The sequence below is a fragment of the Malaclemys terrapin genome, chromosome 5, assembly GCF_027887155.1.
Source record: "Malaclemys terrapin pileata isolate rMalTer1 chromosome 5, rMalTer1.hap1, whole genome shotgun sequence".
Lineage (NCBI taxonomy): Eukaryota > Metazoa > Chordata > Testudines > Emydidae > Malaclemys > Malaclemys terrapin.
In genome coordinates, this window is record NC_071509.1 from 53147610 (window position 1) to 53175528 (window position 27919).

The 27919-nt window shown below is 42.4% G+C and overlaps 1 protein-coding gene across 1 annotated transcript; it reads right to left on the bottom strand.

Moving 5' to 3' along the window:
- Positions 1–50: 50 nt before the first annotated feature.
- Positions 51–27802, bottom strand: PDCL2 (phosducin like 2). Its single transcript, XM_054029640.1, has 6 exons — positions 27502–27802; positions 19102–19222; positions 15786–15876; positions 13461–13604; positions 5099–5307; positions 51–307 (listed from the first exon to the last, which is right to left on the bottom strand). Exons 1-6 carry the CDS (start codon positions 27505–27507, stop codon positions 132–134), a joined length of 747 nt encoding a protein of 248 aa, XP_053885615.1. The 5' UTR covers positions 27508–27802; the 3' UTR covers positions 51–131.
- Between the last annotated feature and the right edge of the window lie 117 nt (positions 27803–27919).

The following is a 27919-nucleotide window of genomic DNA, read 5'->3' on the forward strand; positions in this document are numbered from 1 at the left end:
AATTATTTTCTAGAAGTTTAAACTGCAAGTATAAATATAAAACAAATCTCTGCATTGCTTCAATTTATGAAACCAGTAATAAACATGCATATGTTGACCAAACATAAAAACATCAGTGCAGAGTACTGCCATTAAAAATTCCTATGTGAGTAACATTTGGTCTCATCATTTTCCCTACTAGCACTGTTGGTGTCATGAATAGAAGAACTTCTAACTGAAGACATCATCATATCTGTAATGTTTTGTTTGGGGCTTTCTTCTAAGTCAGTTTCTATTGCTCCAACTTGTGCTAACTTCCATTCAAGCTCTGTAACAACAAATAATGACTTAAAACAGAGAATTGAAAAAAAGATACTGTAACAAAATGCATTTATACATACAATTTGCAAATTGTTAAAAGCTTTTTAACAGATACTAATGGACCAGACTGGTCATTGAATTTTCAAAGCAGACAACCAAAAAGAGATTAGATGAATTATAAGAAGTGAAACATACATGTAACACCATGTTAAAAGTAGCTATTATATGGAGATGGGTACCTACAGGCCTTTTGAGTCTTTTTGTTTTCTCTTAAAATAAAAGCTCTACTGTGAAAAAGGCATTCTACCACCTAGATATCCTTTTCAATCACGGTTATTATTGTAACAGGATTGTTGAGCTTGATACTTGTCCCTAAATCTTTTTGCAGATGCTATTACAGTCAGGGTCTTTCTCTCAACATTGGGAAAACCAAAGGTACTCTACCAGCCCTCACCTGCACAAACTACTCCTCGAACTCGACAAATCACCATCAGCAGAGAACCCCTGGAAAATGTGGACTATTTTCCGTACCTTGGCAGCCACCTCTCCCAAAAAGCCAGCACTGACACAGAAATTGAATACAGGATCCACTGTGCCAGCACATCTGTTAGAAGACTACTCAAACGAGTCTTCAATGACAGGCATCTACAAACAGGTACAAAGATCTTGGTTTACAAGGCAGTTGTCATCCCCACCCTTCTCTATGAGTGTGAGACCCGGGTAACCTATAGATGACATCTCAAGCGGCTGGAGTGGTTCCAGCAGTGCTGCCTCAGGAGGATTCTCAGGATCAGCTGGGAAGACCAACTCACTAACATCAGCGTTCTCTCTGCAGCCAACATCAGCAGTATAGAAGCGCAGGTCATGAAATACCAATTCTGCTGAACTGGCCACTGTGTACGTATGCCTGACACTCGCCTCCCAAAGCAAGTACTCTTCCCTCAGTTAAGTCAGGGAAGAAGGGCTCGCAGAAGGCAGCAGAAGCGTTTCAAAGACATACTGAAAGTACATCTTAAAAAGGGAGGCATCAACCCAACAAACTGGGAGGACTTGGCGCGGAACAGAACACAGCGGCGCCACACCATACACCAAGCCACAGCTCACTTTGAGGAGAACTGATGTGCTCATGAGACAGAGAAGTGACAGTGAAGGAAAGAAAGTGCACAACACTTCAGCCAACAACTATGTCTCCTCCAAGATTACACCTGTCACTTCTGTGGGAAAATCTGCAGGGCAAGGATTGGTCTCCCCAGCCACTTAAAAACTCACCAATGAACCCCTTTGGCAGACATCATCCTCGCATCGAAGATCCTTTTCAAACACACTTACTATTGTAACAGGATTTGTGGGCTTGATTCTTGTCTTCCATCAACTTTACATTTATAGTTCCATTGATTTACTCCTTGTTTAGAGCACAGAGAGAGTTGGTGTGTGTCTACATCCAACTATTAAAAGCGATGTTAAACTATGATAGAACCTTGCTGGGGTGATAGTCTATATTAGTACAGTTGTTTAGAAAATAGCCCTTGTCCAAACTGGATCACTCCAGGACATCATTTAACCCTTCCATTCAATGGAAGCTTGATCAAGGATTGGCCAAGAAACTAAAAATTTTCCTATTTTGTCATTTCTTACAACCAACAATTCTACTGAGCGCAAATCTGAAATGTAGAGTCAGGCACAGAACCACAGAACACCAAGATGGGACACAGACCACCTTTTCTTCTTGGAATAAGAAAATAGTGGAAGTAGAACTCCTTGCCTTGAAACTAACAAAGTACAACTACTGTGATTTCTAGCCACAAAGAAAATCTCTCCTTTAAGCATCCTGTCATGAACAGGAGACTCGATCTTCTAAAGTGACAAGTGATTCTGGGTGCCTGGCTCTAGGTGCCTAACATGACACCTTAAATAAGTTCAATTTTCACAGGGTGGATGGCTCAGCACTTTTGGAAAATCAGGCCCACATAGACTGTCCCAAGTTGTGTACCCAAAAATCAAAGAACACCAAAAACACTTGTCACTTTAGAATATCTTGTCTCATGACCCTAAAATTGGATGGGGAAATGGAAGTTGGTATTCAATACAAAGAGGAAGTGAATCACATTCTCCAGGTTGGTTCTCTCTAAAACCCAGTGATCCATGGTAATTCCACTCCATTTTGCAAAGAAATGACCCATGTAGTCTTCCTACTGGGAAGGGAAAGGTTTAGAAAGCAAGCCTGGGACTGGAGTATCAGGCATCATATCAAATCTATTGACTAGAAGATACTCCTGGGGGAATTCTGGGCCACTGCGCATGTGCAGAATTTATGTCCCCCGCAGATTTCTTTGCTTCTCTGCATAAAAATGACTTTCTGATGGGGAATCAAAGGGAAGCCACAAGAGCAGTTATGCGACCCTCCCCAGCAATATGTTTAGGGTGCCCAAGGCAGCCGACAAATCACTGTGGGGCAGGAGACGGGACTGGGGAAAACCCGGCTGGTGGCTCCTACCCTGTGCCAGGCTCAGCTGCTAGCCACAGCGTGGCTGAGGAGGACAGGACTTCCTCTTCATGGTATCCAGGGCCGAGTAAGACCCACCCCCAGATTTCTCCCACAGCTGCAGGAAGCTCTGCAAACTCCTCCCACCCCCACTTCCTGAACCCGTCGCTTGTCAGCTGCAGGGGGAAGGATCCCTATACAGGGAGCTGCTCCCCCATCTGCCCAACCGCCATGCATCCAGACCCCCTGACTCCATGCTGAGCCTCACCCCCTACACTCAGAACCCCCTCTGATGAGCCCCATTCCCCCTGCACCTGGACTATCCTTACAACCCACCCACACCTGGATCCCCTAACCCACTCCCCCAGCATCTGGACCCCCACTGAGCCCCCCACGCCCATACTCCCCTGCTGAACTCTATACCCCCCACACCCAGACACCACCCGCTGAGCCCAACCACCTTCACCTGGACCCCTCTGCAGAGTTCCATTACTGTTGCACCCAGAACCTTCCAACAAACCCCTGTGCATCCAGATCCCCACCTGAGACAACCATACCCAGTTTGCCCCACACAAAACCCTCTCAAGCCACACCTGGATCCCCCACACTAAGCCCCTCAACACTTGGATCCTGCCTTGTTGAGCCTGCCTGCCCAAATGGAGCATCAGGGCCTTGGAGTGTTTCTAGGGTAGGCCCAGTCCTTGCGCTGTGTCAGGGCTGGGTGCAGCCTCATGGCTGAGTTTGTGTCCCAGGGGGGAGCGGCACAGTGATCTCCCACCTCCGTGGAACCAGTGGTCTGTGCTTCCCAATGCCATGCTGGAGCCTCCACATTTATTTGACAAGTACAATTTGCAGAATTTTGCAGAATTTTTAATGTTTTGGTGCAGAATGCCCTCAGGAATAGAAGTTGTAGGAGCAGAAGATGATGAGGAAGTGTTTTAAACTGCTTCCCTTTGTGCTGCTGATATTAAAGACTGGTGTGGAAGTTGCTGGGTGAGGAATAAGGACTTCAAGGCTCCATCCACCCCAAAAGCTTAAAGTCACTTCTGCCCCTGCTGAAAAGTGGGAAGTTAAAGATGCATTCCCTCCCTAGTTCCAAAAGCCTCAACTGCTTCTTCAAAACCAAAACTAGTTCCCATGCCTTCTGGGGAGCTAAGAACTAACTGTCCCATTCACAGCTGTCAAAACCTCCAGGTTTCCCCTGACAAGTTCTACAATGGAGATCTTCTTCAGTTCAAAAATGTGCAGCATATGGGTAGTTTAACAATTTGGGCAGTATAAATAAAATTCAATTTAACATAAAAAGTGAAACAAAACACTACAGTGATTGAACTGCATGAGGGAGAGAGAATCCATGCTGCATAATTCCAGGATCTCTGCTGCATAACTGAGGTCTAATGTGCTTCATAGGGTATGAGCCTGGGTTCAAGTAAAGAGAGATTCTCATAAGGGTCTCAAAGAGAGGTGCTGTTAGAACACCAAGAACTATATTTAAGGACGGGAACAAGAAATCGAAACAATAGGTTGTTTTTCCCTCTGCTTTTAGGAACCTGGACTTATCCACACAAAAGTGATCTATTGCACACATAACACAACCCTTCTCTCCCACAGACTTCCTTTGTGACCTTGGGCAAGTCATTTAGTCTTTCTGTGCCTCAGTCTCTTCCCTCCAAAATGGAGATGATAGTATTTCCTTATCTCAAATGGGTATTGTGAGGATAAATACATTAAAAAGATTGTGATTTGCTCAGATATTATGGAAATGGGGACCATGTAAGTACCTACAATATAGAGATAGATAGAATAGTGTTGCAATAGCTGCAGAATATATATTAATGGAACTGGAGCTTGGATAGTTTAGGAAAAGACAAAAATGCTTGTCAAGTGACCATCAGATAATCAATGAGGTTTTCTCCTAGTAGGGGTCACACAGCCCAGTGTGGAACGGGGGGTATATGGAAAAGGATCCTGCGTAGCCTGGTCCCATGGAACTGGGTTGGGGACTCACACTTAAGAGGAAATGTATACCCTTTTTAGATCAAATCCTCCCTCATAGGAAAGATCAGATGTTACACAGGTGCCATCCCCACCATATCTACCTTATCTATAGCATTGCAAGCTATCAACATGTACTAATATTTGTGCTACAGTAAAAATGCAGAAGCTTCTATTAACAGTTAATTCCTAATTTTTCCTGTTTATGGTACAAAAACACTATAACAGACTGTTCTACCCCAAGAAGTGATCTTAAGAATTGAGGATTATTAATTACATTAGATTACTATAGAATTATTTTGAACATATTTGTTATATTACCTTCTAGTTTAAGATTTGTCCCTCCACATTCAGTAACTCCAATGAACCTGCCTTTTATCTGACCATTTCTGTACACAAAAATTGTGGGTAAACATCGGTCATGGTAGTTTTGAATACAGCTGTTCACAATGGCTTTGATAAACTTGATTTCTGGAAACTTTCTGGCTAGCAGGCTGAGATGTTGGTTAACTAGTAAGCACATTGGGATGCTAAAAAAAATTGGATAGGTTTGATGAAAGTTCTGACACAACAGTTTGAAACATGCAAGAAAATACTAGAAGCCATACAAATAACCTTTCAAGAACAGAGTTTTTACATGTAGTCAGTATGCTTCTATTGTGCTCTATAATGGGACTTCCACTACAGATTTCTTCTCTGGCTTCTCCTACAAGGAGTCTTATGGAAAAAGGCTGTTGAAATAAAAACTGAAAATATTTACATGAATGTCATGATACATATGCTGTTGGTTATTACTGCTATATAAGCTCCATGTGTCTGAGTTTTGTTTTTCCTTCACAACTGATAAACCTTAGTCTGTCTCTATTTAATGCAGTATTTGTATTTGAGATTTTAATACACATGTTTACTCTTATTTGAATATTCAGTTTCATAGTTTTACATTTGATAGTTTAAGTTTTTTTTAAAAAAGAACTCTAAATAGAGTCAAATTTTAAAAGAAAATCTCAGTATGGTGGTATGGTCACATCATGTTGGTCCATGGCCTTCATGCCTGGAATTTTGTAACACAAGAAAGGGTTACTCACCTTGTTCAATAACTGAGGTTCTTTGAGATGTGTTCTCCACTGTAGGTGCAGCAGCATCTTTGCGTGGAGTTGGAGATCTTCAATAGCAGTGCCCAGCAGACCACACATGCACACCTCCTCTCCCCCACACTTTGCTTGGGTAGTATAAATAGCGCTGTGCAGTCCGACCGCCCTCAGCTCCTTCTCTGACGTAGAGCCCAAAAGTTAAGCTCAAAAGCAGAGGGGAGGAGGGCAGGTAGTAGAGCACCAGTGGGGACACACATCTTGAAGAACCTCAGTTACTGCACAAGATGAGTAACCCTCTCTTCTTCGAGTGATGTCCCCATGGGTGCTCCACTGTAGGTGACTATAAAGCAGTGCTCCTACCTGGAAAGTTGAGGCTTCAGAGCGGTTGGTATCGCCGATGACAGGACCTTACGTCTGAGAATGGTGTCCGTCAAGGAATCTTGCAAGATGGCATAATGTTGGGTGAATGTATCAGAGGATGCCCATGTGGCAACCCTGCAAATATCTATTATGGAAACATTATTGGGGAATGCAATGGAGGTTGAGAGCACACGTGCGGAGTGTGTCCGGATAGAAGCAGGTGGTTGCTTATTGTGAAGTTTGTAAGACAGGCGTATGCACTGGGAAATCCATTTAGAGAAGCGTTGTTTAGACATAGTGGAGCCTTTAGAGCATTCAGCAATGGATATGAACAAGCGTGGCGAGTTCCTGAACGGTTTGGTTCTATCCAAGTAGAATGACAATGCGCGTCTCACATCTAAAGTGTGGAGAGCTGCTTCTTGGTAATTGTTGTGTGGTTGGGAATGAAGGAGGGGAGATGTACAGGCTCATTTAGATGGAAGGACATTATAACCTTCGGCAGGAATTTTGGGTGGGGATGGAGGATCACTTTGTCCCTATAAAACACTGTATATGCCGGGTATCCCATAAGGGCTGATATTTCTCCCACGTGTCATGCCAATGTAATGGTGACGAGGAAGGCCGTTTTCATTGCTAGATGAAGGAGTAAGCAGGTTGCCATTGGCTCAAATGGAAGTCTAGTCACAGTGCATAGGACTAGGCTGGGATCCCAGGATAGGGTGGAGGGACATATGTCAGGGTATAGGTTTCGAACACCCTTAAGAAAACTTTTGACAAGGGGGTGTACAAATACTGAATATCCCTGGACAGGACAGTGTAATGTGGTAATTGCAGCCAGGTGCATTCTAAGAGAACTAAAAGCCAATCCATGCTGTTTGAGTTGAAGGAGGTAGTCCATTATGAGAGGTAATGGAGACAGGCTGCATCGACCTGTCTGTCACCACACCAAAGTTGGAACCGGTTCCACTTGTGGGAATAGGGTTCATCTGGTAGAATCGCACCTGCTATTTATCAAGATATGTTTTGCTGAATCTGAACTGGTTATTTCCGAATCCCAGAGTCACAAAGGAGCCAAGATTTCAGGTGGAGCATCTGAGGATTGAGATAGTAAATGCATCCCCTGTCCTAAGAGAGGAGTCATGATGCTGGGGGAAGGTTTATAGGCCGAGAGAGTGTCATGAGAAGCAGGTACGTGTAACAGACTTGTCGTGGCCATGTCGGTGCTATTAGTATAACCAGAGCTTGATCTTCCTGTGTCTTGAATAAGATTTGGAACAGGAGAGGAAAGGGAGGGAAGGTGTTAAGAAGTGGGATGTTCCAGTTCATAAGGAATGCAACCCCTATTGAATCGTGTCCCAGGCCTGGTCTGGAACAAAACTGAGGACATCAGGTGTTCTCATGAGTGGCAAAAAGGTCTATGGTGGGATGACCCCATTGGCGGAAGATGGGTCGGAGTACTCTCATGTCAAGCTGCCTTTCGTGTTCGTGCAAGAAGGTTCTTCTCAGTGTATCCACTGTCATGTTCTGATGTCCAGGGAGATACACAGCAGAGATGGAGATGTCGTTATGGATACACCAATTCCAAAGCTTAATCACTCCTGAACATAGGGAATGGGACCTGGCATCTCCTTGCCTGTTGATGTAATACATGCAAGCAAGATTGTCCATCATTACTCAAATAGTCCGGTTTCTGAGGAGTGGTAGGAAATGTTGGCATTGCGGACCGCTCTCAGTTCCAGGAGGTTGATGTGTAAGGTGGACTCGGTGGGCATCCATCGGCCCTGTATAATGTGCTTGCATAGATACGCTCCCCAACCAAGGAGGGAGGCATCGGTGGTAAGTATCATGGTAGATGAAGGTTGAAGAAAAGGGACCCTGGCACAGACATTGTTGGGGCACGTCCACCACAGTAGTGAGTCCTTGACCTGGGTTGGCATGGACAGGAGTTTTTGCATGTGGTGTTTGTGAGGAAGATATATGGTACGGTGCCAGCCTGAAGACACCACATGTGCAGCCTTGCGTATTTGACCACAAATGTAGCTGTAGCCATATGTCCCAGAAGCTGGAGACATGTATGTGCTCGGATTTGAGGGCATGCTCGGGCGACTGAGACTAGTTGTGTTATCGGTGTGAACCAGAAAGGGACCCGGAGCCACCGAGGAGGTAAAGGGCTTGTTTTGGTCGCCCACAATAGGCAGTGATGCCGATGATTGCTGTTTCACCTTGGCACTGTCCTTAGACTTACTATCAGGGGCTGAGGTAGTCAATCTAGGAGCAGCCTTGTGCCTCTTGTCAGAAGCAGTTAGCACCACAGATCTAGCTGGGGACGGCATTCCTGCATTTTCTGCCTCAGGAGCTGAGGGAGGGACCGCTTTCTTCTTAGTGTCATCCTGGTCAGGGGATGATCTTCTTTTACTCGGGCGAGGGGAGTGAGGCTATGTCTACACTACTGCGGTAAGTCAATCTATGCTATGCAACTCCAGCTACAGGTCTGTCTCATCTTACGCGGGGGTTCCATTCTGCGGTTAGCGCGTAAAGCGAAAACTGCGTATAGCCAAAACCCCATTGAGTTCAATGGCGAGCAGAATTGCCCGCACTACAGGTATATTATTTAAATTGTTGTTTTTCTCTCTTTTTTTTTTTTTTGCCGACCGCGTAAAGTTGAAATTGCACATGTTAAATGCGCGTAAGATGCATCAGACCTGTATATGAATAATGTAGCTGGAGTCGATGTACCTTAGGTCGAGTTACCACAGGGTCTACACTGCGGGGGGGTCGACCAGAGAAACTCTCCTGTTGACTTACTCTTCTTGTCAGAGGTAGAGTACAGGGGTCAACTGGAGAGTGATCTGATGTCGATTTGGCAGGTCTTTACTACACCCGCTAAATCGACCACCGATGGATCGATCTCAGAGCGTCGATCCCGGCTGTAGTGTGGGGTCATCAGATGACCTTGCTGAGCGTGAGGGGGTCTCAGGTGAGGAGTAAGGACGCTGGTCGCAGGGACTTTTCCATGAGGTATAATTTGAGTTTAAGGTCCCTGTCTTTCCTTGCTCTTGGCTTTAAGCCCAGACAGTGGGAACACTTCTGGGAAATATGTCCCTCTCCCAGGCAACGGATACACTGTGCGTGATCGTCCGTTATAGAGAAGGCAGCCCCTCATGTACTCACTGCTTACACCCGGAGGAGCCAGGCATAAGGGTGAGGGAGTAGCTTCTCTGATGAGAATTAGGGAAAACAAAAAAACTATTTTTTTTTTAAGGATGAAGGAGAAGAAAAGAAAATGAAAGAACTAACTAACTACAAGAGGGAAAAACAGACAAGAGACTATCTAAATAACTAAGTGGGTCTGCTAACAGTTCCATTCCAGACCGCGGTGGTAGAGAAGGAACTGAGGGCGGTTGGACCGCACAGCGCTATTTATACTACCCTGCACAGTGTGGGGGAGGGGAGGTGTGCATGTGCAGTCTGACAGGCACTGCTACTGAAGATCTCCGACTCCAGATACAAAGGTGCTACCACACCTACAGTGGAGCGCCCATGGGGACATCACTCAAAGAAGAAGTATTGTGATGCTCTGTACCTCGGCGGAACACCCAGCAACCCCATGTTCATCCTTGTAAAATGACTGTGGTATCCAATACAAAGTTTGCCATGTCAGTGGTCTTCGGAAGGCTCATGATGCACTGAGCATTGTTGTTACAGTAATGTTATAGTAATGTTATAGGTTATAATTTCATGTATGTAGTTATTAGGCTGAAAATGTATCCTCATGGCTTAAAATAAGCCCAGGCAAAAACTCTCCAAGAACAGAGAGGCAGTTCACACCTCATCAGGGCAGATCCAGCCCAGCCTCACAGGAACAAAGAATGCTGGCCTAGGCAGCAACAAAAAAAATCTCTCGAGGGAGTCACCCCCCTTCCTCTGGTCAGTTTGGAACTGTGATGAGGTAATGCTCACCTGACTCTGAAGGGAGGTGGGGGACAAAGCCAAGAGGGAAGAAAGGACATGATAAAAGGGAGAGATGTTTGCCATGCGCTCTCTCTCTTCCACCTACACCTACAGACACCACACCAACCGACTGAAGTGCTAAGAGGGAAGAAAGGACATGATAAAAGGGAGAGATGTTTGCCATGCTCTCTCTCTCTTCCACCTACATCTACAGACAACACACCAACTGACTGAAGCGCTGATCAAAGGGGAGAGCCTGGCTGAAGGGCAACCAGCCACTCTCTGGTGAGAAGCATCTACATTTGTAAGGGCATTGAAAGTGTTAAGATCAGCTTAGAATGCGTTTTGCTTTTATTTCATTTGACCAAATCTGACTTGTTATGCTGTGACTTATAATCACTTAAAATTTATCTTTGTAGTTAATAAATCTGTTTATTTATTCTACTTGAAGCAGTGCGTTTGGTTTGAAGCATGTCAGAGACTCCCCTGGGGATAACAAGCCTGGTACAGTAGGGGGAGGGATAGCTCAGTGGTTTGAGCATTGGCCTGCTAAACCCAGGGTTGTGAGTTCAATCCTTGAGGGGGCCATTTAGGGATCAGGGCTAAAAATTGGGGATTGGTCCTGCTTTGAGCAGGGAGGTGGACTAGATGACCTCCTGAGGTCCCTTCCAAGCCTGATATTCTATTAAATTTCTTTGTTAAATTGACAAACTCATATAAGCTTGCAGCGTCCAGCGAGCATAACTGGGCACTGCAAGACGGAGGTTCCTAGGGTTGTCTCTGGGACCGGAGATATTGGCTGGTATCATTCGGTTGCACAATCCAAGGAGCAGCTTACATGCCAGAGGCGTGAACAGCCCAGGAGTGGGGGTTCTCACAGAGGAGCAGGGTAAGGCTGGCTCCTAGAGTCAAGGATTGGAGTGACCTAGCAGATCACCGGTCCAGAAACACCAGAGGGGAACATCACAACTCTAATTTATCCTATAGCAATCCTGCTTGCAGTATTTTAACCCATAAGAACTGCCTGGGATGGGTGATGGTGAACTCAGAACTACCAGTGCAAAACTATTAGCATACTTCCAGCCTTCAAAACAAAGATTATCTTGGCACCAGAAGGTTGGATAGAAGCCTTATGTTGCTTCCAAATGCTTATATTCTCAACATAGGTTGTTGAAATTTTGACAGAGAAAAAGAGGAGCTCCAATGAATCTTCCAGATTTCACAATAAGGCATACATCTGAACTTCAGGAACATTAGACCTCAGCTGCATCTCCATGAGAATTGAGACAGCTCTAATAAAACTAATGGATTTTACTCACTATTTCACCAATTTGAAATTTCAAATAGCATGTGCACTATACTCTTCTGAATCCTTTACACCCCGGCTTTTTCCTTCCTTTGTAATGCAGATGGTAGTGAATTCTGACACACAAACATATTTTCATTTCTTTTCTCAAATTGGTCTACATATTATGTATCTGGCACCAGTACCTTTGGTATTGTTGAAGCCAACAACTTGAGATTTCTCAAATGGGCTTGACTTTTAGAAAGTGCTGACCATCCATCCTCTGGAAAAAGAAACAGCCTCCTTTAATATGTCTCAATTTGGGCACCTAAAATCACCAACCACTGTTGAAAATCTTGGCCTATCCTATTTAGGCCTGAAGAATGCTAAATTATCATGAGAGATTCTCAAAATAGTCTCATCCCATTTGGATGAGGTTGCCAAGAGAGAGAGAATCTGTATCTGGGGCCCAAAGCCATATTCAAGACAAAGCTAGGTATTGCAAAGGAACAATCTGGCTAAGAAACTGGTAATATCCCAGGTTGCTTTATAAAGATAAGTGCTATTTTGATGTAACTTCATTTTACTTAGAATCTCTCTCCAGATCATTACAAGGTCTCTCTCTCTGTGGAATGAGCAAATGATGAAAACAGTTGTGCAAGCTGCAATTTCAGAGGCCAGAGATGTTCATAAGACAATGGAGAAAGTTTTAAAGCCACTCTTCAGCAAACTGTCAATCTTCTGGTCTTTAGGAGCACCTATTCCATCCACACAGATGGAATTTTTCCTTTAGTGACTAGTTTTGGTTCAGAGGAAGGAATGAAGAAGTTAATCTTGTGAATCAAGAAGAACTTAGTGACCTTTTGTTGAACTTGGTATAACTTTTGGAAAGCCTTAATGATGACTCTCCTCTTTACTAGGTTGGATCATTTGGAGTTCACTATCTTTTCCAGTCATTTGTGTATGAGGGAGACTGCTTTTCCTATTTTCCTTAGTTTCATCTTGAGAACTTTTTGTGGTGTCCAGAACTGGATCCGCTCTTTTTAAGACAGAATAAATAAGATATATAGTTTACTTTGTAATTCGGAAAAAAAAAACCCATCCTAGACTGTCCCTGGACTGGGAACTTCTGCTGAAGCCTTGTGGCTAATGAACTGAAAAGGCTATGGGTGATCAGAAGACAGGGACTGAGCACTGATTCTTGGGCCCTCTCTGGGATGCTTAGGGCAAAAGGAGTCTGCCATTATGACAGTATGGAAGGTTCCACACCCTATTTTTAATAAGCATTTATTTCCATTTGACTGATCTGATCCTTGATCCTGGAAGGAAGGCTTGTTTCATGGTAATTGAATGAACAGTGGAAACTGCCTCCCAATGTAATAAGAAAAAAGCCATGTCCTGTCTCAAAAAACAAAACAAAAAACACAAAAAACAAAACAACTCCCCCACCCACAGAGCTCAGCATCTGAGTCCTTAGATCTTACCACTGAATCCTAATGCAATTACTGCTACCACTAGGGAATTCCTTGGAGAACTGCTAAATTAGGGAAATCCAATCCCCAACCTTCCTCAATCCTTCAGGAAAGACCCTCACCTACCAGACTGCTGATCTGTTGGAGGGAGGGAATGAAAGAAAGAAAAAGGCAGCAAAATCCTTAGAGAGGAATCTTGAAGGAGGGCTACAGAGGAACTTTTGCCCTCCAGCACAATTCATGTCTGCCAACAGTAGCTAGCAAGAAAAATCTTTTGCATTACCTCTATGTGAGTCAAAGGTGAAGAAATCCTATGTAGTGCACTGATGGAGCAAGGAGGACCAACAGAGGAGAAATCTTATTTTCTAAGATTTCTTTTTCCCCAAGTGGGGATATAATAAACAATAATATTATAATCTATTTTGCATATATCGTTTTTCTTATCATCTCATCATCTTGAATCTTTTTTTGCTAAGTGTTTTAGATTCTTAAATAGTTTTGAAAAAATATAATCATAGCATTACCTTGATCTATATAGATGAATTACAACCCACACATCCTTCTGAGCATTTGTGACTTCTTTCACATATTGCTCACCAGAAATTTCTCTCAGATCCCCATACTTTTGTCTTTTCTGAAGAATTTTCCATTCTTGCAACCGTTGTTGCCTATTTCAGAAATAAAAATTATTTGGTAAAATTTTTTAAAATTTATCTTACAGTAATATAAATTTTGTATCTCTTAGTTCCTTTGAATAAACCCACCATCATTTATAGTTGAAATATTACAACCATGATTTTCAATTTTTAGTACTTCAGTCCTGCTTTTAGATAGATACTGTTGTACATTTTGGAAAAGTGGCAACTGTTTTTGAAATGTGGTGCCAATTTTTTTAATAATCTATATCTGACTGCCTTTACGTTTTAATGGAATAATTTTGTGCTAAAAAGCTTCAGTGCTGGCATTTAGTTAGCGAGACAACACTTGAAGATAGGAAAGAAACTATATGTACTTACATCAATCAAGGAACATTAAGGATATAAAATATGAAGGAAAAGAAAGTTAAAGTAACAAACATAATACATGTCTGTATTGATACTGCAGTGAAGACAAGCAACACAAATTTAAAAAAACCCAAAATGTTTTTATGATTTTGAAAACAAAATAATGTATTGAGTAAAGTAACCCAGAGTTTAATACCTTACTGTTGCACAATTTTGTAATGAAAAATTGAATGCAAACGCACTAGGTGGCAGTCTTCATCTATAAAAATAATGACAATGTAGAAAGTGAGAAAAATTCACAGCCAAGGGCCAATTTTTATTAAAATTTATTGAAATAAACAAAGCCATTGTTTTAAGTCAGCAGCTGACTTTCTTTTAAAAAGTGTTAAACAAAATATGTTTAACATATTCTTACCATGATGTGTAAGAATTTAGGTGCACAACTCTGTTCATGAGAACATTCTTTTAAAATTCTTTCTATCATAAAATAGCAGTAGGCACTTGAAACCAACACCAGTCTAGTATTTCTAAATTGCTACTATTTTAGCAGTTCTAACAGTACAGGAGTATTCTATAATGGGCATGGTTCAAATCCAATTCTGGTTTTTAGTTCAAGTGGATAGTTTTATCACATTGCTACATTTATTTTGTATATGTCTGTTGCAAGGCATGCCTCCTACTGAACTAGTGTCATGTTGTAGGTAATTCCTGCCTCAGTTTCTCTTCTCTCAGGCGCCTTTAAGAATTCCACACAGTTCAAATGAATGTACGACAAAATTCCCCTGCTTTGGTTCTACTTTGTTAAACTCAATATAAATGTGAATTACATCTCTTACTTTGGCTTCGGGGGTTACACAGTCCTCCCCCTTGTGGCTGGTGGGCTCTGGGAGATTTTTTCTCATGGTCTTGAGAGAGCTTCTCTCTCTGTAAGCACCCCCCTGTAACCGAGCTGAGCACTTGTTATACAATCAACTGCCTCGATGGACTCCTTAAATTAGTTTGTTGCAGATAACCTGAGCCCAGATTCCCCTTAAAGGGGCAAGCAACCTCGTGACAATGTCATACCCTGTATTTTTATGAGTCATTACACAATACTACCCAAAGATCTTGGCAAAAGTATACTTTGTAAATTATTGCTATAAAATACTTGCTATACACATGGGGTCAATATGACTAAATTGACTATACCCTAAAAATCTTGGGTGTAAGCTTCTATGATTTTCTGACCCAGAAGCCAAAGTGCTCAGACATATTGATTCTGTATCATGCTGTATGTAAGAAAGCATTGTATAATAATATTAATAGTTTATCAGGGATTTGAGATTATATATAATCATTCATAATAAATACTGTGTATATTTATTCGTTAGATAAAGCCATCCTTCTGAATTAAGAAATAGGAAACCAAATAGAATGGGTACTAGATAAGGGGCAAAAAAAGAAGGTTCTGCATATATGGGACCAACAATAGATGTATTAAAAATCTTTTAAAAATACTCAATCGTATGTGCTAAGGGTTCTAAAGTAGTAATTACAGTGTGTGAATGAAATACCGTACCACTGAATCTTTAATTATAAATATACTACACATACATTTTTCTTTATTGCCAGGATATATCTTTAAAACATTTACTCTATCTGCAAATCAATACCATCCAGAAGGCAAACTAATATTTTTCTAAGAGCATTAATTTTTAGCTGACTATTTAATTTTCAAATATATAATTATGTAGGTAGTTTTTCTTCCTTTCAGTTTGTGGATGGAATTTTTCTTTATCCCATATGTGTGAAACATCCTAAATAACAATATGTACTGTGAATATGGCAAGAAACATCTTACTGTACCTATACATTTCAAGAGCTTTCATATCATCCTCATCAAAGTCATCTTCAGCTTCATTTAGTTCTTTAAGTGTCATTCTTTCATATGGTTTCACTAAAAAGAACAAGCCAAATAATGAATCAGCTTTTGTCCACTAAAAAACTATGCATATTTCAATATTGTTATGTACAGAATCTTTAGATGCAGGCAGGAGAGCAATATCAGTTTGAAAAACACCTCAAGTCTCACCTATAAATTTGGCCAACTCTGGAGCAATCTTGTGCAAGAAAGAGAAAAACAACTGAAGTTTGAGTAACTATAAGTTACTTTATATGCTTTGTCATTTTCATATTATGTTGCTCTCAGACAGCATGACACAACATAACATGGTAATTCGTGGATTTAACTATGTCTGTTCTGGGGTTAAATTTTCAGAGGAACCTCAGATTTCCCATTTTGTTCCAGCCATTTTGCATCTTTCAGGTAACACAAAGTCTTTGGATTTTGGCCAGAAGTGACCAACAGAGAATTCTCCTTACAACAGGGGAACTCCCAGGGTCATAAAGCAACTTGAGCTAACTCCTACACTAGCTGCATCCCCACCACCAATGTAAATGGCATGCTGGGAGTTGGAGGAGGCAGAGTGGGAACCAGGCAGGGGCATGACATAATTCTGCTCCACTCCACGAATCTTCCACTGAGATAAGATCCCTAGACTGCTCTAACTCATGCTAGGAATGGCTGGCACAGAATCAGGGAAATGTAAATAGCTTCCTGACAATCTCCCAAAATCTACATCAAACAGGGCTGAGGAAGAGGGCAGAATTGAGCCTGCACTCTCTACACTGGCACTAGCAGTTGTGCACGTGGATGTTTTGAGGCACTCTAAATCTTTGCTTTGGGTACACATGCTCAGGGCCGGCTCCAGGTTTTGGCCGCCCCAAGCAGCCAAAAAAAAAAAAAAAAGCCGCGATCGCGATCTGCAGCAGCAATTCGGCGGGAAGTCCTTTGCTCCCAGCGGGAGTGAGAGACCGTCCACCGAATTGCCGCCGAATACCTAGACGTGCCGCCCCACTCCGGAGCGGCCGCCCCAAGCACCTGCTTGCCAGGCTGGTGCCTGGAGCCGGCCCTGCACATGCTGACTAGATAAGCGTAACTACCTAGGCCCCAATCCTGCAAATACTAAAATGTGTTTAACTCAGCACAATGAGTAGTCTTATTGAACTTCCTGGCACATAGCACTGGTCTACAATTTTTGAGACGGCGTCTGCTTCAGAGATAAAATGTGCTATTTATTATGTATTTTGATGTGCTGAATTCAAATATAACAATTAAAACAACTGATTGGCTACTGTTTCTAAGATATTTAAGTTTTTACATTTTATGTCTATGTATATTGTGTAGATAGTAGAGTTTTAATCATAAATTGTAAACCTAGGTCTTTTCATGTGTTTATGGTTGCTTTACATGATAATATTTCATCTGTCCTGTTTATGTAACACTTTAAAAATCAGCAAAAGGGTTATATAAATAAAATTTATTATGAAACAAAAGGCAAAAAATCCCTGACGAGGTCATTCAGTTCTCCTTGTGTTATGAGGTGAGGTTCAGAGGAGGAGGATGGGAGAAAATGTGGGTCCTGTGACATTGATGGTTCAGGACCAGAAGTTTTATCCTCTTCCTCATCTGACTCAAATGAGAATGATTCTGGTGCATCAGGAACCGGCAGTCCTTCTCCATGGGGTACTGGGCATATAGCTGATGGAATGTTTGGATAATGCACAGTCCACTTTTTCTTCTTTGACACAGCTTTCCCAACTGGAGGCACCATGCAGAAGTAACAATTGCTGGTATGATCTGTTGGTGCTCTCCAAATCATTGGCACTGCAAAAGGCATAGATTTCCTTTTCCTGTTCAACCACTGGCGAAGATTTGTTGCACAAGTGTTGCAGCATATGTGTGGGGCCCACCTCTTGTCCTGATCTCCAATTTTGCAGCCAAAATAAAGCTGATAGGCTTTCTTAACCTTAGTGGTTATATTGCGCTTTTGTGATGCAAAAGTCACTTCACCACAAACATAGCAGAAGTTATCTGCACTGTTCACACAAGTACGCGGCATCTCTGCTCACTTTGGCTAAACAGAAATGTGTCCCTTTGCAAAATCAAACACTGACAAATAAGAGAGCACGACACTGTATGATTTCTAGAGCTGATATAGGGCAATTTGTTCAGCAGAGTGATGTAAGCTTCGTTATGATTGCATCATCCAGGACTTCTAGGAATAACATGATGCAATTCATATCATGTATGACGCAATACCAGCTTCAGATTGCATCATTCATTGTTTTGCCTAAAAAGCAAGTACTGTCCAAACCCAGTCATAGATTTATTCATAGATCCAGTCAAAGATGTATTTTAGTCATTTCTGGTTTAAGTTGAGTTCCCTTCCCTTTATAACTCACTTATCCTCCGCCATTCCCAAGTCAAGGGTCGTATATACTGACCCAATAGCATATCTTGAAAACTAGAGCCAATCAACAATTTTAAGCATCATTTTCATTCTCAGTGACTCACAATTAGTAAAATTTGACTACATTTATTTCGGAAGCATTTTGGCTGTAGAGCAATGTAGTTAAACATACGTGTAAGCATTTGCACGATAGATGTGGGCATGCAAACCAGGCCCCAAGGTAATAGGGAATGAAAATATTTGATGTGCCAAGCAGTAGACACAAATTCAGAGGTCTCTTGAAAATTTTGCCCTTATTATTTTGGGTCACATACACTGTGTAAAAATTTGTTTTGCAGTGCTGGATACACAAAACACATGGGGAATTTGGAGTACTGGAAAGCAGTTACAAGAAGATAATTTTCTGAGACATATTTTCCTTCTGAAGACTGATTTTCTGATTCGATCCCCTTTGTTCTTACCAGCCTGTGTGGGTAGATAACTGATCAGTAGTTTGTTTGAACGTCAATATTGCTTACGTCAACCACCCTGTGTGGTAAAATCCGAAAGTAGGTTTTCCTTTTCCAATGGTGAATTGTTGATTTGTCATTTTACATACCATGTACGGTAACATTTGTTATTAGCACATCTGTATATTTTATTGTGCTATTATTCTGTTATTTTACAAGTATATTGACTGAATAAAATAACCAAACACAAATAAATGAAAATTAAAAATAAAAAAACACTACCAAATAAAATAACCAAAGTATTCTATTTTTAAGAGTGGAATTACGTTAGAACTTTTGTGTCATGATAAATGTTTCTGAAGAATCCTCAGATCTTCATACTTTGCTATAGTAAGAGCATAAATTTTAAACTTTACTTGCCCTCTGCTTCTTTCTGTAAACGTAAAACCATTTCTTCAGTTTCATCTTTTGGCTCATCTTTTGGAGGTAGTATTCCAAAATCTCTTAATATGTCATTCCATTCCGTATCTTCATTTGGATCCTATTTTGAAATTATGAAACAAAACAAAACTCAAAAGGTTAATCTACTCTCATATTTTTGTTTAAACACTTTGCACTTTGACATATATGTTCCCTTTTGCACTTTGATAGGGCATGACATTACAATAGAATAAGTTAAAATTGTAACCAAGCCTGGACAAAGAAAACACAGCAGTACATTCATGGACTATTCTATTCAGGAGAGAATTGATATCACAACTTCTGTATTGATTGCTAAGGAGGAAATATTGAATTTATGAATATGAAATGTAAAATCAAGCTTAGAAAATTGAAAACAAAAATAAAACTTTCTTTTAAATCAGTATTAACATTAAGAAGCCACCCTAAATACTATGACAAATGGTTCCTTTTTATAATATAGAACACATGAATGTGGAATTCTAAAAATATATGGCAACATCAACGGGACACTCAACAGAAAGAAACTGCTTGCAATTTGACAAATTATATTTTTATTTCATTGAGATTATCTTTGCTATCAGAAGCATCTCTTTATTATAGCGATTTATTCTGGAATGATGGAATATCCGAGTAGGACAACTGATGTATATCTTCAGATATGGACAACAAGAAAATATTCACTTATTGTCATAACTGATTTCTAAATTAGGTAGTTAATCAAAACATGTACAGTTGATTCTGATATACTACCTTATTTGTAAATGCCACAAAGTTTTATGGTGGAAATAAATAGTACTATTTTAACATATAAGACAAAAGATTATACAAAAAAGTGCTTCATAAACACTGTTCACTTGAACCAACATGCAATCCCCGGGAAGATATATGATACATATGAACAAGAACACTACACAAGAGCTTTCACATAATGAATGCTATTTAATTTTTTTGCTTGTTGGGTAAATGCTCATAAACCATTCCACAAAGGTGTGTCAGTCTAAAATCCCACAGATATATGCTAATATATATATATATATATTAAAGTTTGCTAAGGGTGAAATCATTCCTTTAGTGCTTAGGGGAATATATATCTAAGAAAGCCCCGAAGAAAGACAGAAAGACAGTACCAGCAGGCAAGAAGAAGAAAGTGGAGAGTCTGTACAGGGAGTCTCCACAGAACCTTACAGGACTGGCCTTACCATGAGGAGAACTGAGGCGGCAGCCTCAGGTGCCAGACTGTGGGGGGGCGCCACTAGGACCCAGAGTGTAGAAAACTGTGTCTGCTGCTGGTGCATATGTATTCTCTCTGCTCTAGATGCACAGTGATGGTGGAGTGCTGTGCTGGAGGAAGGAGGGCACAAGAGACATAACAGGCAGGCAGGAGAAAAGGTGAGAGGGAATAACAGAAAGCAGCAGGAGCTGCAGGGACAGAGAGGAGGAGGAGCTTATGTACCTCTTATGTACCTCTCTAGCACCCCCAGGAGCCTGGACTGATTAACACCAGCTTCTCAGGGAGCTTCCTGTTTCCTGCTGCTTCCCTGAACCCACTTGAGGAGAACAGGCAGTCAACTGAAGTAGGAGGAGCCAGGTAGGCCATTAAGACGCTGATATCTTCCCTCACTCAGGCTCTGCTACCAGCCTGCTTATTCGTCCGCTTCAATTGAGTGTTGAGAGCCACTATAGCGGGCACAGAACCGCAGTCATGAGTGAAAGAAGAAAACGCCCCTCTGGGGCAGCATTCAGAAGAAGAAAGAAAGCAAAGGAAGCTTTTCTATCTAAGCAGGAAGGAGCTCTCCTGAGATACAGAGACACAAATGTTCATGGTGAGCCTTCCGGCCCCAGTGAGGATGTGAGTGGTGAGGAGATGTCTGATCTTCCAGTTAGTCAGAGTGCAGGTGACCTGGCAGCTACTGCACCATCCATATCTCCATCTCAGATGGATGTAACCATGCACATTCCTGAAGAAAATTGTAGATCAGTGAAGAGTGTGGTGGAGGCGCAAGAAACAGCTGCTGCTGAGTTTAGTTCCTTAAGTCTAGATGATCCAGGACTGTGGACCCACTTGAGCAGTAGCCTGAGGGACTTCCTTGTACTGCATGGGCCATAGCAAGTGAAAAACTTCATGTTCCGCAAACACAATGAAAATAGAAGTTTCCATCCAACACATTACTGGCATGAAATCCCCAATGGTGACAAAGTGGAGAGGCCATGGTTTCAGGCATTTGAAAGTTAAGTGTTACTTAAAATTTTTGAACAAGGCCTTTTAAGTTGTTAGTTCTCCTTTATTGGGGTAGGTAGCAGAGCAGTACCATGAGAGGAGCAGAACAGGAAGAAGGCAGAATTGAGACCTTTCAAAGTTTTGGCCCAAGCAAGGAGGCATGGGGGTGTCATTTGAGCTCCCCACCTCAGGTGCCAAAATGTTGTGGGCCGGCCCTGACGGTCCTACAGCCCGTGCCACTTCCCGCAGCTCCCATTGGCCGGGAGCAGCAAATCGTGGCCACTGGGAGCTGCGGGTGGCCATGCAACTATAAACAAACTGCCTGGAGGCATGCCAGCGGATTACCCTGACGCGCCACGTGCGGCCCGTGGGCTGCAGGTTGCCCACCACTGCTTTAAATCAAGATTTGAGGACTTCAGTAACTCAGTCACAGGTTATATGGCCTATTGCAGGAGTGGGTGGATGGGATTCTGGGGCCTGTGATGTGCATGATAATCATGATGGTCCCTTCTGTCCTTAAAATCTGTGAGTCTAAGATCATATTGATAGGGTCAGCATTATCCTATATGAAGAAATCTCCATGGAATTGGTGGGGAGTGATGGTACAGAGAACAACTCTCCTCAGGCCCCACTCTGAACCCATCTACGACCATCCGGATGTGAATAGATTATACATGTGTAGGTGTGACAGATTTTGATTTTGTGGGTTTTTTTAAATATAATTTTGAAGGATAATATACATTTTTATTTTTAAGCAATCTTTTCTATTTTAATCAATTTACATTTTCATAGTTGTGGGATATTATGGATCATGGTCACACGATAAATATTTATTGACTGTAGATACTGAGATTCAAAAAGTTAAAGCTTGATAACCATTAAAATACCAATTGTCAACATCACGTCAGAATATACAAAGTAAATATCCTTAAATCAAACTCTAATAAGTTCTCAAGCAGCATTTTTTTTACTTTGTTTTTCTATACATTTCTGTTATTGATGGAAACTTTTTTTTTATTAATTTGTGTGTGTGTGTGTGTGGTAAAATCTATGTTTACTAATAAAAATCTAATTTTTCCAAGTTTACATATGTGCCTCTGTGAAGTTGGAAGGAGAGAAGGAGATGATGCCACTCAAGCTTAGCCCCTTGCCTGCTCACAAACTTTGGCTCATTCTTCTAGGCTTGTTGTTTTCCTTGTTCTCTACAGGTAAAGCTCCATTATTTGGCTCCTTATCAGTTGCTGATATCTGAGCAGCTTTTTATTATGTCTATGTAGGTTATAACTTAAATAACCCAACACATTTTGTTCTTTTCTGAAATATTAGTGTAATTTTCCTACAATACTAGAAATTTTGTGGAGAAAATGTGATAATAGAATAGAAATGAAACACTAAAGATATTTTCATTGATTCATTGTTGGTCAGTATTTAAAGGTAGAAAGTGGATTTAAATTTTTTAGAATATACAGCAACAACAGTCAAAATTGTCATTTACTTTCCCATTTACTTCAATTTTAGTCGTGAGCTTTTAGACCCCACTTGAGAAATCATGAATCAGACTAATTTTTAGTCACAGCAGAAAGATGAAATGTCATTTATTCTTAAATCCTCACTTACAGTTCAGCTGCATATGAAAAGCTAATAGAAATTGCTAGGATAGCTGGAAGACTTCATGACAAAATGACTAAATTCAAAGAAGGGAAGAAAAATACAAAAATTGATATTTCAAGTGGTACAGCTAACCATTAGAGTGAAATTGTAGTTCTTAGTACAAAATCTGAATACAAGGATTTGGTAATGGGAACCAATGCAAGGGTTTTAAGGATGGATTCTTTCCCTCATCTTAGTGGCTGGGCACTGAGTACTTGCAAAGCTAGATTATAGTAGTGGCTGCAGCCCCCTGAGATGTCACGTTCATAGGTTCCAAGGCCATAAGGGACCATTGTGATCATCTAGTTTGACCTCCTCTATAACACCAGGCCATAGAACTTCCACAAAATAATTCTTAGAACATATCTTTTAGAAAAACATCCAATCTTAATTTAAAAATTGTCAAAAATTTTCATTGTTCCAATTATTAATTACTTTCACCATTAAAATTTACACCTTATTTCCGGTCTGAATTTGTCGAGCTCCAACTTCCACCCTATGGATCATATTATACCTTTCTCTGCTAGACCGAAGAGCCCATTATTAAATGTTTTTTCCCCATGTAGATACTTACAGACTGAAATCAAGTCATCACTTAACCTACTGTTTGTTAAACTAAACAGATTGAGCTCTTTGAATCGCTCACTATAAGGCATGTTTTCTTATCCTGCAATCATTCTCATGGCTCTTCTATGGACTCTCTCCAATTTATCAATGAAGATTCTATGAGAGTTGCATGGACCACTACTACACACCTGCCACTCCTAAATCTTCAAAATTCCTCTTCTGTGTTCATGTAGAGATGACATGAAATGGTGCTCAAGCAGGGCCGGCCCACAATATTTTGGCACCTGAGGCAGGGAGCTCAAATGACTCCCCCATGTCCCCTCGCTTGGGCCAAAACTTTGAAAGATCTCAATTCTGCCTTCTTCCTGTTCTACTCCTCTCATGGTACTGCTCGGCTACCTACCCCAATAAAGGAGAACTTACAACTTAAAATGCCTTGTTCAAAAATTTTAAGTAACACTTAACTTTCAAACGCCTGAACAGCAAATGTAACTTTTCTTGTTTGCATAGTAAACACTGGCATTTTTATCTGTTTGAATAATCAAAGTGGTGCTTTCCATACCCTCTTGGTTGCAAAGATTTGAACTGCTTCCTGCTGAAGGTCCACAGTCTGGGCCAGCTCATGCTCTATTGAGATGGTTGCAAGGCCGACCAGCCTCTCCTGTGTCATTGTGGAGCGTAGATGTGTTTTTATTTACTTCAGCTTGGAGCAGCTGCATTCTCCACTGGCAACTGTTACAGGAAGTGTTAGAAGTATGTGTAGAGCAACAAAAACATTTGGAAATAGAGTGGTCATCTAATTTGTGCACATATATTCCAGAACATCCTTTGGAGTTGATCCTGCTGAAATGAAACTTGAAAGGGCTTTCAGTTCATCACCTAAATCACTCGCATCAATATTGTGCATGTCATCATGTGTCAACACTGTCTCTAGTGCCCTGCATTGCTGGTGTAGGTCTTCTTCAGGTATAGTGACGAGTTTTGGAATATCATACAACATCTCAAACATACTGCTGCGTTCCTTGAGCTGCATGAAACGTTCTTCAACTGACTGTATTGCACAATCTAGCACCTACTTAAAGAATTCAACTTTGAATTGTTTGGGATCTCTTATGGGATTATCCAGTGCCTCGTAATCAAAATGTCTTCTTCTTTGGTGACTCTTGTATTCTTGAATGGGTGGGAAAATAGCTTCAGTGTGAAGTTCCTCTGCCAACTTCTGTGCACTCTTCAGAATGTTTTGAAATCCCTCATCTGACCGGTAAGACTGTAGGTATGACTTTGCTTTGTCCATTTGTTCCATTGCTCCAGATATATCAAGGTCAACACGTTGGAGTCTCTTGCTTACAACATTTATTTCAAACAGTATGTCATGCCACAACACTAAGCCACACAGTAATTTGAAGTTATGTATGCTTCTGGTGATTCCATTTCCCTCTGCCACTCTTCTCCCACAAACAGTTCCTGTCATAGCATTATTCTCCATAATGGCAACTATGGCATCATCTATCTTCCCAATTTGGTGTTCGATAGGTTTTATTGCCTCCACTCGACTTTACCATTGTGTGGAACTCAGTGGTTTCAGTGTCAGAGAGGATGTTCCCAGCTGTTGCTTCAAAATTTGCCATCGATGAGTTGATGCAGAGAAAACTACATAGATGCTTTGAATTACATTAAAAAATTCAGCAGCCTCACTAGAAGCCGATGCTGCATCACTGACCAGCAAGTTCAATGAATGAGAACTGCATGAGACAAAAAAGGCTCGAGGGTTTAACTCTCGGATCCGTGTCTGGACTCCTCTGTTCTTTCCTCTCATGTTGGCACCATTATCGTAGCCCTGACCTCTCATGAAGGCTAGCATGTAAGATCTCTACTGAAATCTTAAAACTTACCAATATGCATAATCATTGCAAGATGTGCATATGGGTAATATTTGAGGAATAATGTAACTATATTGAAAACTTTGCCTTATGATACTGAAATACAACTTGGTTATCACGGAATTATATGTTTTGCTGATGGCCCATTCAAGTGGGAGGGAGTTGTCACCCCTTCCTGATCAGCCAGTGATGTAACGCAAGCTTCAATGTCTGTCCTTGATCCATCCCAGAACTGTCAAGGGAAAACCATGACAACTACAAACAATCAAATCCACTTGGAGGAAAAAAGGAATGTTAGACAGAGGATCATCCTGTCTCTGAATAAAGACAAAAGACTGATTCAATATATCAGCGTGGAGAAAGACACTCTGTATCCCTTCACTAAGGAGCCAGCTTGTTGAGTACAGGGGTGTTTCGAGAATGGCTAACCAGGATCCAGTCTATTATCTCTGCCACAGACTGTACTTTTGGGGTAAAAACCTACTTTATTACAGAGGTTCTCAACCTTTTCCTTTCTGAGCCGTTCTCTCTCTCTGCCTCCCCCCCAACATGCTATAAAAACTCCAGGACCGACTTGTTCCATAACACAGTTTTTCTCCATATAAAAACCAGGGTCAGCGTTAAGGGGTAGCAAGCAGGGCAATTGGCCAGGGCTCTATGCCCCAGGGGGCTCCGCAAAGCTCAGTTGCTCAGGCTTCGGCTTCAGCCCCGGGTGGCGGGGTTGGGGCTTCAGCTTTCTATTCTGGGCTCCAGTGAGTCTAACGCCGGCCCTGCTTGGCAGACCCCCTGCTCAAGGCCCCCCAGGGAGCCCCAGCCCCCTGGTTGAGAACTGCTGCTTTATTAGATAGGAAAGGTAACTAACTAGAAGTATACATTCTAGTTCTTGTTTTATTATTTTGTTTTGTATTGCAACCATTTGTTTCCATCACACTCATGTTTCCAATGGGACTTCTGTTCTTTCTTAAATAAACCTTCTTTGATTTTATTGTAAGTGCTCATAAGTGCAGTGTGTTATACAGGAATGATGATTTAATACAAAACTCATAAACTGAGGGTACAATGCTCCTATGGGAGCAGAGAATCTGGGATTTCTGTGAGTAGCCAGTACCAGGGGCTGGAAACCACAGGGGAATGTTTCAAACAGACAAAGGGACTGGGGCGCACCTCTTGTTAACCTGCAAGGCAAAGACATTGCTGGAAGAGCCTGCAGGAGGGTGACTGAGTGGCTTTAAGGCTGGTGGTGTCAGGGAGCTAACCTCCAGTCACCATAGGCAAGAATCCCTACAACTAGAGGCAGTGGGTAACAAGCTGGCTCATAGTCCTGAGTATCCTGAAAACCAGCACACCCAACACCTCCATCCAGTCCCCCCCCGCCCAGTGTCCACATCTTTGTGACACTCCCTCCCCAGTTCCCGCTTCCCCCACCTCTGGCTGCAGTTTCACACCTTCGCTAGAGTGACCAGATGTCCCAATTTTATAGGGACAGCCCCAATATTTGGGGTTTTTTCTTATATAGGTGCCTATTACCCCCCACCCCCTGTCCCGATTTTTCACACTTGCCATCTGGTCACCCTAACCTTCACACATCTGCTCATACAAATCCGTCCACACCGTTGATACCACTGTACAGCTTCACATCTTGCTCAGCATCCCCCAGCGTCACCCTTTTAATCCAGCTTCCCCAACAGCATCTTCACAGCACCGCTGCATGTCGGACACCCCCTTGCCTGAAATTACACATCTTCCCCCTAACCCTGCCTGTGGGTGCACGCGGCTTGCACTTCCCCCAGCTCCTTCACCTTCATGAAGCTCCCACTCTGACTTCTGCATACAGGTGGCTCCCACCCCCACCCCTTAGCTCCCCCCACCCCTCCCCCTTCCCACCCAGTCCGGCTCGCTCACTCCTCCCCTTTCCACGCCCCCAGCTCAGCTCAGCTCAGCTCTCCCACCCCAACCCTCCCTCCTCCAGCTGGGCTCACCCCCCACCCCCAGTCCGCCTGCAGTGTCGGCGGCTGCCGTCTCCGAGTCAGGCTCAGCTTTCACCTGCATGGCACACACGCGGGTGGGTGGGGGTGGCACTCGCTGTCCCCACCGATGCAGCCGGTTCCACTCGCGGCCCCGGGGAAGGGTGTGTCAGGGCTGGGCCCTGCAGAGGGGCGGGGTCGCGTGGCGCTGTCCCTGCCGCAGGGCAGATCCCCCCTTGGCTGGCGCTGTAGCACCTCGGTGTGAAGCGGCCGCGAGCCCGAGCAGTTATTTGGCTGCTTAGAACGGTCTCCGCTTAGGCACAGCGGAGTGGGCGGGACCATGAGAACGGTTATTTGCGTATTCAAATCAGTGTCCTCAGCGGCCGTTAGAGCCTGGCCGGGCTAGAATGCGAGCGAGCGCTCTCCCCGAGGTTTGACGGCCGCTGCGCGAGCTCCTGCCGTCGGGTTCTAGAGGGAGACGCTCGGCTGCCTCTCGG

Excerpts from the sequence above, each read along its gene's own strand:
- PDCL2 (XM_054029640.1), bottom strand. Across the intron at positions 13,605-15,785 it reads AAAGCTCTTGAAATGTATAG|GCAACAACGGTTGCAAGAAT; the intron begins GTACAGTAAGAT and ends TTTCTGAAATAG. Across the intron at positions 308-5,098 it reads GACAAATCTTAAACTAGAAG|AGCTTGAATGGAAGTTAGCA; the intron begins GTAATATAACAA and ends TTGTTGTTACAG.